Below are 18,845 nucleotides of genomic sequence, written 5' to 3'. Positions count from 1 at the left end.
ACACTTTGGGTCCAAAATTAGCAAATCATGAAAGGAACATTCTTCAATTTCACTGTTTAAAGTCTTTCCTAACTTGGCATCAGTGCATTGTTGGATTTTCGAGGTTAAAATAGTTGGCCAAAAAAAGTTTCTTGTGCTGTGTTGTGGAAATCATCCATTCCTACCTAAAGTACCATCTTTTCCATGTTTCATATATAAGCACCAACAACCAACGATCACTGTATATATCTTTTCTTCATTATTCTATTCCTTCTTCCCCGTTATCGTTTCATTACCTCAACACAAATTATTCTGCCTATCATTCTCCCCACCAACCATTATGCATGTTCATTTCTTGGATGACAGTCACAGATGCGTATGTTTGCATCCTAAACTTTGACTGTGAAATAAGTAAGAGAAAAGAAAGATGGAGAAGTCGATGAGATTAGGGTTGATGGCTGTGGTTGCTGTATCTGGAAGCATGGCCATCTTGGTTCAACAGGTCCATAAACGTATGCTATCTAACTTCATGAAGAAATTTGAGTATCAAATGGGTGGTATCTTATACGCACACGGCCAAAAGAATTTGTGTGGTACCATTTCTTTCAATTTTTAACTACCATTTTCTTTTCCACTTTAGTTCTGAATTCCTTTTATGATCTTTGCAAGGCTCAGAGAAACGTGAAGCGAATAAGAAGGTGCGATTTTCAAAGGAAGCATTGGAAGAAAAGAGTTATGGTAGAGGTGATAGAATGATTACAACAAGGGTAGGACGAATCAAGGCTGAACAATTTTGGGAGATGGAGAATGTTGAGAGGGATGAGCCCAAATTAGAGAAGATGATGCCTACCAACAGGAAAGTTCTTTACAGGGGAATTATGAAATATAGGAATAGCACTATTCATCGGAGACTTCCATTCTAGTTTTTTTCTCTCCTTGTGTGCTTAAACCTACTAACTTTTCTTAATATAAGATTTGTGATAATTGATTAGCTAACTTTAAAAGTAAATGTTTTTTAATAATTTTTTTACAATACTTTTATAATAATTCGTGATTAGTGATTAGATTGTTTTAAATATACTAATTAATAAAATAACAATACATAATTTATTATTAAAAAAATTATTAACATAGTTCAACTTTAAAATAATTGTTATTCTTAATAGATAGGGATGGAAATGTGGGCGGTGCGTATGGTTTGGGTTCATTCTGTATTTAGTTTGTAAAAAACGGATTGGTATGCCACTACAAATGTGAGTTAATTTATGGAGCCGTTACTCTGACAATCTTTTTTAACACACTTTTGACGTTGTCGGTATCCCATTGGTCTATTTTTATTTTAGTTTTATTGATAAAATTTGTGCTCGAAATGAAGAGGGTTTAAGAAAGTTGGAATTTTAAGTATACTCTTATCCTGTTTCATTAGAAATGAAAGTTTTCTCTTTTCGTTTTCTTTTTCTCCGTGTTTTCGTTTTCTGTGTACGTCTTCGTTTTCTTTCTCCATTTTCCTTATCGTTCTTGTTGTTGGTTGTTGTTCTCGGTGTTCAAAATGGGAAGTTCTGATGAGCATCTTCCTTTCAGCAAGATAAATGCATTCTTCCTTCATTTTCTTCTCGGTTTGGGTTTTGGGTTTTTCCTTTTGTGTTTAGAGGAGCAAGAATATGTACTTGAAGAACTTAAAAGGAGAGTTGTTGTCCTGGACGCAGAGTTGGCTGAAGAGAAGGCTAGAAGAACAAAAAAAGATAATGGTCAACAGAGTGCGCCACGTGCAGATCCATCCATGAACAATGGTTTTTTTACCCAGGATGACATGTCCAACAACCAACCGGGTGGAATGTCCAACAACCAACCTCCTCTGAAGACGTATGTGAGAGTGAGATCACGAAGGCGTTACAAGAGTCAAGCCCTTAGGACCCCGTACACTGGAACTGTAGTGCGTAGAATAAAAAATGAGTAATTCTTGTATTCAGTTTATGAAAGACAATAATAGTTTCTTTGTACGTAGATCAACAAGTGACTATAATGTAACCTATTTTGTTCAAATTATACGAGATGCATGTTTGGTTCCGTAAAGTAATGTAATTGCAATTTAATTTCCACCGTTATTGAAGTGGTTTATATTTAGATTTCTTTAAAAATGTTAAAGAATAAGGTGGCCATTTTGAGGTAGTAGTAATGCTTGTGATAGAATAATGAAATAATGTTTGTGAGATGATGAACTTAGCAGAATTGCTGAAGATCATGTTGCACCAGAAAAGTGGTTTGAAAAATGTGCTTTCAAACCCAAAAATGATTGGCATTGTTTCAAAAGCTCAAATGATGGTTCAAGCAACTTTATATCATCAATTTGAAAGTGTTTAAGCATTAAGACAACAAAGAAACACAATGCAAAAAAAATCACTAGTTCACTTCCAAATTTAGGAAAAATTGATGGTTTAGGAAGTGACTTTGCATAGACACGTTTGGACACATAATTTGATGTTTTGATCAACTTTGTATCATCAATTTGAAGGTGTTTAAACACTGAGACAGCAAAGAAACACACTGCACTCAAATCACTAGTGCACTTCCAAATTTAAGCAAAATTTGGTGGTTTAAATGGTGATTATGCATATAGGCTTGCAAATGACCATTTCAACAGTGCATACAAGCTTAAAATGGTAAAAACTTGTTTAAACGTTCACAATACACAAAAATAGTTGGATGTAGGAAATGACAGTATCAGTTGCTAATTAGGCAGAAAAATGCAATAAAAACTGCACTGGAATGAACTGTGGTCACCAAGGTTATCACAGGTAGCTCTTGCTGACCAATTACTTGTCCAAAACTCAAAATACATGTGCGTAATTGTTTACCAGTCTCTGGTAAACAATTACAAGGTTGTTGTTGGATGCACTAGTCTAAGAATTTCACCTAAGTGGCTGATCTCATCAAAAGTGGTCCCCTACACCATGATGGGATTCCCCAAATCTGACCTCCAAGCATAAAAGCACACTTAAACAACAAATTCAACTTAAAATCACTGGACTTGTGTAACAAAACACTGGAATTGAACTGTGGTCACCCAGGTTATCACAGGTGGCTCATGTTGACCAATTACTTGTCTAAAACTCAAAATACACTCGGGTAATCGTTTACCAGGCTCTGGTAAACAATTACAAGGTTGTTTTTGGGTACACTGGTCTAAGAACTTTACCTAAGTGGATGATCTCATCAAAAGTGGTCCCCTATACCATGATAGGATCCCCCAAACCTGACCTCTAAGCATAAAAGCACACTTAAACAACAAATTCAACTTAAAATAATTGGACTTGTGTAAAAAAGCACTGGAATTGAATTGTGGTCACCTAGGTTATCACAGATAGCTCATGCTAACTGATTACTTGTCCAAAACTCAAAATACACTCAAAATCTTTTACTAGGCTCTGGTAAACGATTACAAGGTTGTTTTTGGGTGTATTGGTCTAAGAACTTCACCTAAGTGGATGATCTCATCAAAAGTGGAAGCGCGAAACCAATTTTCATATTTTCTGAATTCCAAATATACCCTCGCCTGACCATTTGGGTATTGTTTTTTCTTTTTAAAAACCAGTCAAAGGACAACAACCACATAGCGTTGTCAAATAATTGACAAAAAAGTGTTGTTAAACAAACATTTTTCTTAATTTATTTCACTCGGTCATCATTGTTTGGCCCATGTGTTTGCGATCAGCCTGTAGTCCACACAAAAAATTATTTATTTTGTGATTTCATTTTTTGTAAAATACTAGGATAAAATATTTATTTAATTAAGTTAATAGAAATAATAGTTTTTTATAATTTCCTTTATTAAATATAAGTAATATTTTTAAAAAATTTAACTTCTAATTTTTATGTATAAGTCTACTGAAATTATAAATGATTTTAAATTAGAAAAAAAGGATGAATGAGTACTACTTTTGATAAATTAGACAAAAATGAAAATTTATTTTTGAATAAATTAGAGAAAAAACGTTATGCTTGATTTTAAAAATTTAAGTTAATGTTAACTATGTGAACCAGGTCAATTCATTGTTATCTAACGTTTATAGATTTTATGAATGAACTTAATCAGGTGAACGAGCTAATATAATCTGTCTCCTACTTTTTTGGATAGACATACGAGTGAATCTGCATGATTTGTTTCATATTATCATTTTCATGGATAGATAAATAGAAGAAATATCTAAATTGAATAAAAATTAGATAGTAAAATAGGAATTAGTTACTCAGATAAAATGATACTATTTGATTATTTTCATAATGGCAGCTCCATAATAACTTCTAAAAGGATATATTTCGGTATCATCTATGTTTAAAATGTATGTATATTTGATTTTGTACTTCTTTTCGTACCTAATTAACTATCCTATATTTATTCATGTAACCTGAAAGAAAGAGTATATGTTCACTAGACCATCTAATTTCATAATAATTTAGTTTTATATATAAAGTCTTGTTTTATATATTGCATTTAATAGTTTTTCATTTTCTACTATTATTTAATATAAAGGAAAAAAATACAAACAAACCATTTCAAAACCCATTTAATATTTAAATAAAACAAATCTAATTAAAAATAAATAAAAAAAGTCTTTGACTAATATAAGGAGAAAGCAACTCAAACCAAATAATTATTTTTTCCTTTAATCAGTGACTATCAATAAATAATTGTTTTGAATTGACAGAGTTTGCAACAATGGAAAAGAAAACAAGTTTACTGACACTGAAACAAACATATTATATGCTATTTTGTGTGTCTGATTTTCTATGTTTGATGTGATGATTCGAAACAACAATTGCTCTTATATTGCTCAACATCACAAGAACACAAAATCAGTGACACATAACATCATGGGAAGATCCAAATTACTGCATTGCTAAACTTCCCAATCTCTCCAAACGTTTTTTTAGTGCAAGAAATACGTCTTTTTCTTTTCCATTTTTACTGCGTTTTCAATGCTTCGCAGTGTACTTGTACTGATTTTGTTTTGTTTTATATTTAAAGTCAGTTGAATAATCCATATGACAGACTAAGATAAGTATTATGAATAAAATAAATAAGTACATTTATTAAAAGCTATATTTTTTTAAAATTGAAAAAGCATCTCTAAAAATATAATACAATTAAAATTTATCTTTATTTTTTAAAATTCGGGTTTGGTATTTAAAATAAATACAACAATTTCTGGACTTTGTTTCAAAAACATTTTAAGATTTTAAATACTATATTTAAACGTACCATTTTTTTTTTCAAAACTGCTTTTAGTTTTATACCGTAAATTTCAAGAAATGGAACTGACAAAATTGCCATCAATCCAAAGTTTAGGAATTGACCCTTAAATATGTAATGATCTTAATATTTCAAAATTACAATCAAGGTGTAAATATATGTGTGGTAATTCGTTTCACACTCAAGCAATAATGTTATAATTACCCTTTAAACTAAAAATTTAACTTTAATTTTTCGTTTTGCAACAGAAAAATTAATCGCATAATTATAATAGTGCCCAGTCAATTGAAATTCCTCTCATGACAATTAATATTATTTTCGTTATCTTTGATTTCATTAAACTTAATTATTTATATATTCATAAAGTAGCATTTTTATTAGTGAAAAAATCGTTATAATAGATGATAAATATAATAGTTTTTAGTTTATTAATATAAACATAAAAGTTAATATTAGAGTACGATGACGGTTGGAATTAGAATAATCAATAACATTTTTTTATTTAATCAATTAATACAATCTTAATTATTCCTTATCCAATCAAATATCACAGCGTACTTTATCCAAATGGTTTGAACCTCTACATCACCAATAAAATAGTGAAAGTATTACTTTAATATTGTAAGCAGGAAATTAATTATAGATAACGTATCTTAAATAGTGTACCAAAATTGAACATACATTTGTTATTACTAAGTAAAATATATAAATTATACAATGAATATAATTAGTTAACAATTGAGTATTAAATATAATAAGTTAACAATCACTCAATAATCTTAATATATAATAAATTAATAAATATATACCAATACTAATGATATTAAATATTAATAGTATAATTTATTTATAACGATAGTTTGTTAACTTAGACAATAACTGATTGATACTTTCACATACCAAAAGAAAAATGGTGATTGAGACTTCAATATTTTAGATTTTAACATAATAATCAATATTTTAGATTTATATATAAAGTATTATTTATTATGCAACTTTTGAACACAGTATTAATCTCTGGTCTTTAATAAATTTTCTGTTCCCATTCCCGCGATAAATGGTTAAGAATAGGATAAGAAGAAAATTATAATATTAAATGTAAGATAAAAATAAAAATTAAAGAAAAATTAGAGAAGGATGAAACTATAATAATAGATTTGACAAGTAGATTTGATGTGGATTATGGAAGTTGAACAGGGGAAAAACAGCATAAAACAGAAAAGATATTTGAAATTTTGAAACTTGTGTTGAAAAGATTATGATAATCTTAAAATGAAGAGTTAAACGGAAGTGGAGTTGGATAAAACGTTGAGTTCTGTTAAGAAAACGAAGTACGGTGGCGAAGGAAGCGCGTGGGTGAGGTGGAAAGGAAAAAGACGTTATTTGTTAGAGAGACTCCACCTCTACCCTCTTGTTTTAGGCTTTCACTCTTTCACGTAAGACTTAAATATTAACAAAAAGCCATTTTCAACTTCCTTGTAATGCTCCTCACATCACACCCAAATTCTACTCACCCCGTACCAAACCCAACCCCGTTCTCATTCTTATTTCTAGGACAACACATCCGTTCCAACTCAACACCACTTCAAAACGACCCTACTACCCTAAAACCTATTCAAGTACTCGCGCTTTTTTCAATCTTCAACCATTCTTCCCACACTCTTCAACATTCTACAAGAATCCAATACCCATATCCCATTCTTGCGTAAAGTCTCAATCTTTCGCCCATGTCCAACAGGATCATGCACCGGCCTTCCAACCGGCACCAGCCCCTGTTGCAGCGGCAGCCGTCCAAGCTGGCGACTCGTGTGGGGGAGGTGGTCGGGGGCACGGCGGCCGAGTGCGTTGCCGTGTGCTGCTGCGTCCCCTGCGGCGTGGCCAATTTCCTGGTGCTCGCAATCTACAAGGTGCCGGCGGCCTTGTGTCGGCGAATGCTGAGGGAACGGCGGCACCGGAAGATTGCCAAGGAGGGGCTTCTGAGACCCACGCGCCGCCACTGCTCGTGCGGGTGCTGCGATGACGTTACCGGGCCGCGGATATTCCCCATGTGCGCTAACGACGCGTTTGACATCGAACGCCTCCACTCGCCGGAGCCCGACAGTGACGACGACACACTCGCGCTGGAGAAAGAGATGTGGGACCAGTTTTACAACACCGGGTTTTGGAGAAGCTCTTCTAACAGAGAACGGAGAGAACCCTCGCAAACGCAAACGCAAACGCAGACGCTCTCTTCCAATGTTGTTCCCCAACCGAACATCTTTTCTTGAACCCTCCCTTTATAATACAAAGTACATACACAATCTGTATGCTCAATTTTTTTCATTTACGTTAATGAGAATGCAACTCTTCCATTTCGGTTTTACAAGTAGTTATCTAGTTTTTTCGATACTTTTTTTTTTTTTGTGTCCCGTTTTCCGATGGAGCTTTTCAGGTTGTGTGAAATTCTGTGCCAGGTTTCTTTTGTGTAAAGTATTGTCAACTCTCTCGTGATGATGCGCAAGATTTTCTGGTGTTGCTTGAAATTGAAAAATTTCTTTGCACTCTTGTTTAGAGAAGAAGAAGAAAATATGGATTTTGTAGTATTGTTTAATGTTTGTGTTAAAATGGTTTGTGATGAAGGAAGAGAGAGTAAATGATATAAGTGTTGTGGGGCATTCGGTTTTTGATTTTGGATGGAAAGTGCAGGTGGTTCAGATGCAGGGGTCCAGGGCATGGTAAACAAGGACCTTATGCCATTTGTCTTCCTTTTAACTTGTCTCCACATTATTACTTTTTATTGTACTCTCAGATAAGAATAAAAGCATTTATACAAACATCTTTCTGGAAATCATTCACACATTCTTTCCATTCATCTGTACTCAGCTTCCCCATTTATATTCACTATTACTATTACTTAATGCTATTTATGCATCTTTTTCTTATCTTTCTCATCCACTCCAAGCTTTTACAACCATTTTTTGGGTATAAATAATTATTTATATCAAATCAATTCAACAGAGTATGAACTTAATTAGTCCCCATTTACAATAATTAATTCAGTGTCTAATCATTACTTACTTTAATTGAATTGTATTTTGAATGGACTACGAGTTTCTGCCGTGTGAATTTCTCAATGGATAGTTTACAACTGCTGATGCAATTGGAATTGATATTTTAACAATTTCTATGTGTTTGTGTCAAGCTCATCCACGCAATCATAATCAATAAATTTTAAATAATTTATTGAAAAATATATATTATAATATCACTGGATAATATGTTCTGCCACTACCACATATATAATATTCATTCAATTATATGACAATTTGACTCATTCAATTTATTTCATAATCAGTATTTTCAAAATTATTTTCAATAAGACTAAAGTTAGCATATTCATTTAATTAGTTAAACATTTTAAAAGAGAAATTCCCACTTCTTTTTTATTAAATGGAGTAGACAATGAAATTTTAACCCTACTAATGTATTTCTAGCCACATATATGAACGAAATAAAAAAATCTAAGGAAACTAAAATTTTCACGAGATTTTTGCTTCTTTAATTATGATGTGATTTAATGTGATCATTCTAGTTCTAGAAAAGTCGACGACTTAAAACATGATTATCAAAATGAATGACATCAAATAAACAAAAGAAGAAAAAACCCTTGAGTGGTGAATAATGAAGAGGACAACATTTCGAAAGAGAAACAATGGAAAGGGACGTTCTTTTTTATAAGAAGCAATCATATTTTAATTGAGGTTTAGCATTTACTATTGGGGGACTCCAATTTTAATAAAAAATCGATTGTTTCAAGTTCAAATTAAATATTTTTTTTATTTTTTAAATTTTGATCTAAAATTAAAATGTGTTTCTGTATTTTAATAAATTTTGGTTTTAAATCTAAAAAATAATAATATAATACATTTTATATAATAATATTAAATGATATTTTAGATTAATATTTGAATTGAAATATTTTAAATAATATAAACAAATTCACTATCAGTTTAAAATATTGTTCGACACATATAATTGATTTTTAAAGTTTGGAAATAGAATTATATCAAAATTTATATGCAAATTTCAATTTCAAAAAATTAAAACTACATTTATTTTAGTGTTACTTTTTTCTTCTTAACAACTTAGACTTTTTTTTTTTTATTAGAATTTACTATAAAGATGTTTTAAGATTGGAATTTAAATAAAAATATCTTCATTTTAAATTTTAATCTAAATTAAGCTTGTAAAACTAAAATGACCTTAATTAAATCGAAAAAACGCAATAAATTAAATTAATTTGTTTGTGTTGTGACGAGGGTATGAAACAACGCACATTTTTTTTTTCAATTTATTATTTAACTTTTTCCAATGGTTTTGGTATTTGTGGTGATATCACATCGTAGTTATGTATTTAATTATTTTTGTTTTTAAAATAAATGCTGGTGTTTTTATTCTATTATTTATTATGAATGAGTTGACCACTACTTGATATGCCGCAATATTAACAAAAATAAATAAATAATATGTTTGTGTTTTAAACTTTTGGCTATTTCAGTTAAGAATTTTGTCTTTCTCTTTCAACTTTTTTAATTATTTATTCTCATAATTTTATTAAGGTTTAATTGTTTTTTTTATCTCCAATTTGATTGAAGTGTGTTAAATTTGTCTTCTTTTTAGAAAAGTGTCAATTTCGTCTTCGTATAGAAAAAAATTGTGTCAATCAAGTCATATTCGTTTAAAAATCATTGCTTTGAAAACTCACTTTATCCACTGCAATATCAGGGATCGGAACTATAAAAGGGTTATTATTCAAAAATTACTTTAAGTTTTTAACACCATTAGTTTGTATTTAACGAAAATGACTTAACTAACACAAATTTTTTTTTATATAAAAACGAAATTAACATTTTTTTTAAAAAGGGAACAAAAAGCACAAGAAAAAACATAATTTAGTCGCTAGAGACATGTGAAGCTTTTTCTCTCCTTATTATAACTGTAAATTGCCTTTTGAAGAACAGAATAAAGTTCACAGAAGAATTATATACATGCATACATCATCCTCTTACACCAAATAAAATATTACCATTAAAAATTATTTTATTTAATATTAAAATATATAATTTCATTTTAATACACAATCACGGTAAAAATATATGTTTTCAGCTAATTATAAATTATCTGAAATACATTAATGTACCGATAAACATCAAATATTATTTTTCTTAAAATATTTTTTATATTACAATTTACACAAACTTGAAAAATTCCAAAAAAAAATCGCAGTTCAACTTATAAATTTTTTCAACACATATGATATATCAAAACTAAAACTTCTAAGGGAAAATGTAATTATTAATACGAAAACTATCAAGAGAAAAAGAAAAACATTTATAATAAAAATCTACTCCTAGCATAATTTTCAAGCAAAATATCTAATCTTATTTTTTATCATAACTCCATCGTTAGAGTAATATATGTTGTCAATTCTTATCTTATACATCAATCTAACAGAATTTTAGTGGATTTAGGTTAGAAACAAACTTGGTTCTTTTAAATATGAATTAAACCAATTCCAATTTATTTATTCAGAAGTTACATGTTCAAGCTTAGTTAGAAATGATATAACCCATAAATAATAATACTTTATTAATGATTTTTTTTATCATTTTTGTATAAGTTCATAATTTAACATTTTTAAATACTGGAATATTATTAAATAATGTTGAATAGTTTGAATGTGTGATTTATTTGTTTATCTAATTATATAAGTTAACATTTTGATTTTTCAATTACTATATTTATAATAATATATATTTATAGAATTACATGAATATTTTGATTTCATTATTATAAAAAAATAAATCGTGTCAATCCATTTTCATTATATTAAAAATAAAACTTTTGTAAGCATATCAACTCAATGATAAATCGAGACAAGCTACAAAATTTTTTACTTAGAAAAAAGTTTTTCATCTCTTCTAGTTTAACTTAGGTGAATAAAGTTATATGACAGTTATATAATATAGAATGACATTTCAACAATATATCAAACAAACTTTTTCTTTAATTGTTTTTTAAATTATGTAATTTGAAAATTAAAAAAAATTTGATTGGAAAATTTTAATGTTTTTTAAATTTAATAATAAAAATTCAAAAATAAAAAATAACTTTCAAATTTTATACAATTTAGTTTCAAATTGAGTAATTCAAAAATTAATAATAACTTTTGAATTTGTAATTTGGAAGTTTTTTTTTTTCTGAAAATTTAACTTTTGAAATATAAAATCTGAAAGTCAATAGTAGAATCAAGAGAAAAATGTTTTGGGATCGTACGTTTCTTAAAGTAAAAAAATGAGTTTCAACGTGTACAATTAAAAAAAGAAAAGGAAAAATAGAAACCTTTTATATTTGGGTACAGGAAAAAGTTATAGAAGTGGAGAAAGAAACTGTCCAAATATAAAAATGGAAAGCCCAAGATAGTTTAGTTTGTCCAATAAACCCAAATTTTGTGGCCCAAGTTCACACTGTATCTAGCTTCATATTATTTAATATCAAACTATAAAAAGATTCATTTTTAAACCAAGTTAAATATAGGTTTGATAAAGTATTATAAACATATAATCCCAATATAAAACATCAAAATATTAAAAGATTTCAAATTTGATCATATATTACACACAACAAACATATTTAATATTATTGGTCGAGAAATTTTAATTATGACAAAGCTAAGATATACGTTGAACACAATTAAACAGTATTATTAAATGTTATATTTATTAAATATAAAAAATGAAATTTTACAAAAACACATATATATATATATATATATATATATATATATATATATATATAGATATATATATATATATATTTGTAAAATTTCTATGTGTGTTTGTAAAATTTCATATAAAATAGAAGGTAATTATCACATATATTATTCACAAAGAATTTAAATATACTAATATAATGTTAAGAAATAAACAATTTTATAAAAATATAGATCATATTTTATTTATTTACTTTATAATATGATATAAATTGTCCAATACTTTATTTCTCAACCTCTATATTTATTATTTTTAACTTCTTATTGTATTTAATAAATATAATATTGATGTTTATGAGTATTTGAATTTACTTATAATATATTATCTATTATAGTTATTGAAAATAAAATATTAATGAATAAAAAATTCGATTATTAATAATATAAATACTTCAATTTTTATTATTGAAATAAAATTAAATTAGTCACATACGATAATTCTATTAGGCTTTACGTTAATAAATTTAGAAATCATACAAAGGATAATTTACAACCCGTCAATGCATTGAAAATCATAAGACGTTTCATTTATGCGATGTAACCTATGTTTAGTAAATTAAAAAAATAAAATTATAATATTGTGAATAAATTGTTATTGATTAAAATAAGATCTACTGTTAATAACTGCAATGGGTGGAAGACAATAGAATGTGGTGGGTATATAAAGAAGAAAGTAAAGTGTTTATTTTTTCATTGGTGGTATCCCTCTCCGATGCGGTGGGGACAACTCCCATTCCTTTAATTTCTTGATTTTCCCTTATCTTTGATTTTTTCTGCAACAATGGATCTCTAGCATTCAACCCTCTTTCTCTCCTCTCTATGCCTCTGTCCTTACCCTTATTATATCATTCTACTCCATGCATTCCCAGGTATATTTTTATCCATTTCTTTCCCTCAATTTCTTATATCCATTCTCTTGTTTTTTCAATTTTGCAGTTTTGATTTTATTTTTATGAATGTATAAAATGAACAACAAAACCAAAAGTTTTATGCTGTCTCAGATTTTTCATCTTATATTTTAAGGGTGGTTGGTAAGTTAACGAGTATATTTTAGATTAAATTCTGTCTGTAAAAAACTGCATTTATTTTTATTATGTTTTTTTTATTCTAACATCATTTGTTTTTTGTTGTAACTTTATTCTGGATTTTTTTTACTCTCATTTGTGTTAGGGATTATGGTTGCCATATGAAAGAGAGAAATTGTTTGGTGAATTAGAGTGTAATGTCATGCATTATTTCCTTTTCAGCTTCCTGGTTGACTAGGTGACTTTGGGTACAATTTGGATTTTACATTTACTTATAGAAATCAATTTTGGACAAAGACTAAATGAATTTCAGTTTATGTTTGTTCACAATACCATGAATTCTAGAGCACCACTGGCACAAGCAAATTATTGCATCTGACTCTAAGGTTACAGGGTGACATGTAGAAAGTTGTAGAGATGGAAGACAATAAAGAAAGTAAAATGATATCGGCTGCGGCCTTTGTAGAAGGGGGGATTCAAGACTCCTGTGATGATGCTTGCAGCATATGTCTTGAGGAGTTTTCTGCAAGTGATCCTTCAACGGTAAAACCCACTTTTGTGTCACAATTCTTGTTTCTCAAATATGTTGAAAAGCAAATACGGATTATATGAAAAATAAACTTGCTTACATTTTTTTTTTCTCTTGTTTCTGTTCCAGCTCACTAATTGCAAGCATGAGTTTCACCTACACTGCATTCTCGAATGGTACATAATATCCATTAATTTCTCATGTCTGTGTCAAAATTAAGACTATTTCTCACTATTTGTCTATATTTTTCCCACATCCATCTAACACAGGTTTTACTTTCGTCAATGTCCCATTTGTTAATCTCCTTCAACTTTGATTTCTATTTTGAATTTCTTCTTATGCTTAAAACTATTTTTCCCTCCCTTTTCGACCATTTCAACACCAATCTCAGTAAAATATATATATATATATGTATATATATATATATATATCCTAGAACCTTCACATTCACATACCAGTACGGATGCTGAAACATGTGATTTCCAGTTCCTGCATTAAAACATCATCTCCGGTAGCTAATAGTTTTTGGAAATCATAATTTAATTGGCTTCATTGACACTATGAATCGGAATGTTTTGGTTCTCCTGACTTTTGTCAATGTTAAGGCCGTTAATGCCAATTAAGACTGGAAAACCAATTATCTGGTCTATAATTCTTAGTCTGGACTTGAGTGGGAGGAAGGTCGTTTAAGTGTAGAAGATATTCTTGTTATACACATATACAGTCTTAGTAGTTAATACACTAAAATTTCTTGTTCTCCTAAACAAAATATTAAAATTAAAATCTGAGAATATACTGTAGCAATTGTTGTTAATGGCTTTTGTTTCTAGGTGTCAGAGAAGCTCCCAGTGTCCTATGTGTTGGCAATCTATTAGCTTGAAGGATCTTACTAGGTTGGTTATGAATTTGCTTGGAGGATCTGTGATATCATTCTTTTGTTGACTGTATTATTAAACTTGTATGCATTTTGTGGCAGTCAGGAATTGTTTGAGGCAGTAGAGCAGGAGAGGAAGTTGAGGGTTGCCACATCAAGAAATGCTTCTATTTTTCATCACCCTGCATTATTGCAGCACGTTAGTTACCAGTCCGAGTGCTGTTTGGTTGTCTTATATCTTAAGCACATTATAGTTCTTTCATATGTTTATATCAGTGTTTTCTTTTTATCATTTTGCAGTTGCGCATGAATGTAAATGATATTGAGCTTGAAGAGCAAATTATTCAACATTTAGCTGTTGCTGCAGCAATGAGGAGAGCAGACCAACTTGGCCGTAGGGCAGGACGACACGCTAATTCATCACCTCGTGGTCATCCACACTCATCGGTGTTATCTAATATGGCACCTGCTGAAGAAGAAAATGACAAAACGAGTATTCCTAATACAAGTGCATCTACTCCAATAAAATCTGAGAGATATGGAGCATTGCAACAGATGCTGCGAGTTCGAACTCAAAGCTCTTCTTCAGCTTCTGGATCTAGAATTTACTCCAATGATAGGTCATTATAGCCATATTATTTATTTGCTCAACTCATCCTCCTATCATTGCCATTATGAGTTTTAGAATTTAGGGTTAAGGCTTAACTCAACTCACAAAAGTGACTTGTGTGACAAGGATTGCTCTTATCTTATAAGAACTACGTTGACCACGTTTCCCGTTGTGAGATCTCAACACACTTCCTCACATCTAAGACTGAACATATAAAAATTGGAATGAGGACAAATGTGAGTGGCCAAATAACAACAATGCATTTGCTTAGGAGTAGAGCCTGTTAACAAACCTAAGATAGATTCTTATATGCTCTTAGAATTTGAAATTAGGACCTAACTGGCAGTGATGAAATGAAAAAATGTAGAATAGAATCTGCTGTCTTAGAATTTTTGTTTAACACCCTCAAAATAGGATTAAAAGATAGTGATTGTTCAGACCTTATAAGGATTACATTGGTCAACGATTTTATAGGAGCTCTTGGTCTGTAACAATATTCTGGATTTCAGAGTAATATATATCTGTAAATAAAATAAAATTCTATTTATATTTTCATAATAGAGTGGAGGTGTGCACAGTAAACATATACAGGGTAGAGTAATTTTACTCAATTTAATTCTTGGGTCATTATTTGTTGCATGGTCTGATGAAGTTATACCTGTGCATTTATTTGCTTGCAGAGGCTCTACTACTCCCTCGTCATCAGTAAACGGCGATAAAGCAGAGTTCCAGTCACATTCTGATTCGCTGCGGTCCAGACTCAATGCGGTGTCTGCGAGGTATGATTTTGTAAATTGTAATGGATGTGCAAACTGTATTTTTCTAATAAACTTATTTGATATTAACCTATCTTGTCACTAAGATACAAAGAATCAATCTCAAAGGGTGCAAGGGGATGGAAGGAAAGGTTGTTCTGTCGTAGTTGTTCCATGTCAGAACTTGGTTCAGAAACAAGGAGGAGAGAGATGAATTCTGATATTTCTAGTGTATCCCGACTAAAGGAATCCCTTGAATCTAGTGAGAATAGTAAAGCTGTGGGTACTTCTTTGTCTAGTCATATGGAGGATTGTTCCATTGGAGAGGTGAGCAATCACAATGATGTTGAAGTTAGCGGGGAGACCTCTTCACATGATGACAATACTCCACCTGCTTGTTCTGCTACCTCACATTTAAATTGAGCTCTTCCTTGTTTCTGTCAATGTATCTTTCCTCAGCATCTCATATTTGAAGGTAACCTTTGATATTTGTTTAAATCTTTCTTAAAAGAATTAACTGATCCTACCTTATGTACATTAACTAAATACCTGCTTTGTTTATTATTATAAATCTCACCAATTACCAGGGGATACCTTTTGTACATAGAAGGGGCGCGAGTCTGCCTGGTACTAGTGGTATTAGTTCTTACGAATGTGCTCAGCAGTAATGAAATGTGCTCAGCAGTAATGAAACTATGGATGTCATTTTAATTTTTTCCTATAAGGAATCTAATACAAGATATAATGGTGAGGTAATAATGGAGAGTGAGGGCGTAAGACGTATTTTTGGGTACAAATGAAATTTTAACTCCTTTTTTAAAAACATTTTTATTAGAAATATTTTGTATGCTATGGTTATTGGATAAAGATGATAAGAGAAAAAATGCAAGGAAATGTGTATCATTACACTAAGACTTTTGGAAATATTTCCTTGGGAGAAAAGAATAAGTAGTCAGGGACGTTCAAGGGCACCGTATATTCTTAACATCTCCCCCCGACTGTAAAAATTAATCCCATCTCCATTTCACAAGGTTTCTACAAATTTGTTCCCTCCTCCCTGTTGTAAATAACCAGCCTACCTTTCTATATTCTTTTTTCAATAGTCAGCTAATTAAACAAACTTGGGTCAAACAATTTGCCCATAAATGGCTCACCTTGTCCTCAAGGTGAAAATTCAGGAATTGCTGTTGTATGAGATTGAATAAATCTCAAGAACTCTCGCCAGTAGGCATATCATGCCAATGAATGAGGATTTCTACTTCCTGATTTATTCTTTTCGGGCAATCGGGACTTATTCAGGGTGACTTGTAATTCCATGTCTTCTGTCAATGCTAATGGTAAGAGGTTGAACTACCGAGGAAGGGCAATTGATCTCTAACAATGACATGGAAGACATGGTGAATCGAGCACCTTGTTGGCAGTTGTAATTGCTAAGCTTTTGCGCCAATCGTGTTTTGTTTCGTAATTTGATAAAGGCCATAGTACCTTGGTCCCAACTTCTAGTACCTTTTTCTTGAAACTTTCTGCCGTCAGTGGTCCTGTGTCCAATTCCATTTTCAGTGCCAATTCAGTTAAATTGGCGCCATAATTCATAAGTCACAAATTCGAGGCATTTTCCCCTCCTATATAATCAGAGAATCAAAAGAAGGAACTATGATAATTTTTTGTTGTGTTAGTCCATATGGAACTATGATAGCATCAATTCTTATTATCACAAACTTCATAGTGGGAGTAAATTGTATGTATGAAACTGTTTATTTTACTAACCCCTTGGTGCGCATTACATTTGGTCTCACAGCTTTTTAACCCCAAAGGTAACATGACAAACTGAGGAGCATACGCCATGGAAATAGTCGCAGCACTTATGTTGGGGTTTGCTATAAAAATTACCATCAGATAAACAGCTGTGCTTACAGCTAAAAGTAATCTTTTTATACGTATATATTTTGTGCCAAACACAGTGAAGGGTTGAACGTGTCTTAAATGTCTGGTGGGTGGGATTTTAGATGGACATGTACTATGAACATCAATGTACCTATGGAAGAACAATGTTTAAATGTTAAGGGGAATTTGTCCTGATTCTTTTACATTTTGTTTATTGACAAATCGATAATATATGGATGGAGGTGGCAACTAGATTACATGTTGTTTCTGCAAACATCCCAACCTTTTCACATGCATGGTTACTTGCGGTTGCAGTGAAGAAACGTCTGAGCAAATTGGTTGTTGCAGTTTGTAATAATTGAAACAATGGGTCAAGGAGTAACAATGTATAAAATTATCTCAATATCAAGTGTTGAAAGGAAAATGTTATTCTTTTTCTGAGATATTCTTAAATGATTTTTACAATTTTTTAAAATAAATATCCAGTTTCAATATACGTTTGAAAGAATATTGTCTAGGAAGTGAGTGTTTTTTTAAAAAGTATAGATCTTATCCACCTAATTGTATTTGTTTTTCATATAGCAACCTATTCTTTTTTACCCGAGTACTTAATAATTATGTTAAATAATATAATAGGTTAAATATGCTTTTAGTCCCTATATTTGGGGTGATTTTGGTTTTAGTCCCTATATTTGGAGCGATTTTGGTTTTAGTCTCTCTTTCAAACTAAGGTACAATTTAGTCCTTCAACTCTAGAAAATTCTGTTTTTAGTTATTTTTACTAAATTTTTTTAACTTTATTTGCTATTTCAAACGCATTTCTCAGTTAACATTGAAACAAAAATGTGTCAAACAGTGTAAACAATCCAAATGCTATAATGAAACGTGCTTGAAACAACAAACAAAGTTTCTAAAGTTGAAGGATTAAATTGTATCTTAGTTTGAAAGAGTGACTAAAACCAAAATCGTCTCAAAGTATAGGGACTAAAAACATATTTAACCCTGATATAATTCGTGTTTGAATTTTTGTTTACTTTCTTTCAATATAAATCCATTATGAGAAACATGCATTTGTTCTAAACAGAAACAAAAATATTTCAAATTTGTAGTATTTTTTATTTCTGTTA

The 18,845-nt window shown here is 30.5% G+C and overlaps 2 protein-coding genes across 4 annotated transcripts; both read left to right on the top strand.

Moving 5' to 3' along the window:
* The first annotated feature begins 10 nt into the window (after positions 1-10).
* Positions 11-970, top strand: LOC106756951. Of its 2 annotated transcripts, none has more exons than XM_022778981.1 (2): positions 11-491; positions 649-970. In XM_022778981.1, the coding sequence occupies exons 1-2, from the start codon at positions 407-409 to the stop codon at positions 900-902; spliced, it is 339 nt and encodes a 112-aa protein (XP_022634702.1). In that variant the 5' UTR covers positions 11-406; the 3' UTR covers positions 903-970. The 2 variants fall into 2 exon arrangements, with proteins under 2 accessions (XP_022634702.1, XP_014495030.1); XM_014639544.2 differs by having other exon boundaries at positions 11-572.
* An 11,752-nt stretch (positions 971-12,722) lies between these two features.
* On the top strand, positions 12,723-17,975 carry LOC106757951 (E3 ubiquitin-protein ligase RHF2A). 2 transcript variants are annotated; one of them, XR_001375546.2, is made up of 9 exons: positions 12,723-12,910; positions 13,460-13,609; positions 13,725-13,771; positions 14,426-14,488; positions 14,572-14,668; positions 14,770-15,089; positions 15,760-15,858; positions 15,942-16,309; positions 17,633-17,975. XR_001375546.2 is itself a non-coding variant. In XM_014640815.2 (8 exons), the coding sequence occupies exons 2-8, from the start codon at positions 13,484-13,486 to the stop codon at positions 16,255-16,257; spliced, it is 1,068 nt and encodes a 355-aa protein (XP_014496301.1). In that variant the 5' UTR covers positions 12,723-12,910; positions 13,460-13,483; the 3' UTR covers positions 16,258-16,355. The 2 variants fall into 2 exon arrangements, 1 of the variants encoding a protein (XP_014496301.1); XM_014640815.2 differs by lacking the exon at positions 17,633-17,975 and having other exon boundaries at positions 15,942-16,355.
* Positions 17,976-18,845: the final 870 nt, after the last annotated feature.

Source organism: Vigna radiata, chromosome 3 (assembly GCF_000741045.1).
Source record: "Vigna radiata var. radiata cultivar VC1973A chromosome 3, Vradiata_ver6, whole genome shotgun sequence".
NCBI classification, from domain to species: domain Eukaryota; kingdom Viridiplantae; phylum Streptophyta; class Magnoliopsida; order Fabales; family Fabaceae; genus Vigna; species Vigna radiata.
This window is presented reverse-complemented; position numbering and strand designations above follow the sequence as displayed.

Excerpts from the sequence above, each read along its gene's own strand:
- LOC106756951 (XM_014639544.2), top strand. The coding sequence starts at position 407 with ATGGAGAAGTCGATGAGATTAGGGTTGATGGCTGTGGTTGCTGTATCT. Across the intron at positions 573-648 it reads CGGCCAAAAGAATTTGTGTG|GCTCAGAGAAACGTGAAGCG; the intron begins GTACCATTTCTT and ends GATCTTTGCAAG.
- LOC106757951 (XM_014640815.2), top strand. The coding sequence starts at position 13,484 with ATGGAAGACAATAAAGAAAGTAAAATGATATCGGCTGCGGCCTTTGTA. Across the intron at positions 13,610-13,724 it reads CTGCAAGTGATCCTTCAACG|CTCACTAATTGCAAGCATGA; the intron begins GTAAAACCCACT and ends TTTCTGTTCCAG. Across the intron at positions 13,772-14,425 it reads CTACACTGCATTCTCGAATG|GTGTCAGAGAAGCTCCCAGT; the intron begins GTACATAATATC and ends TTTTGTTTCTAG.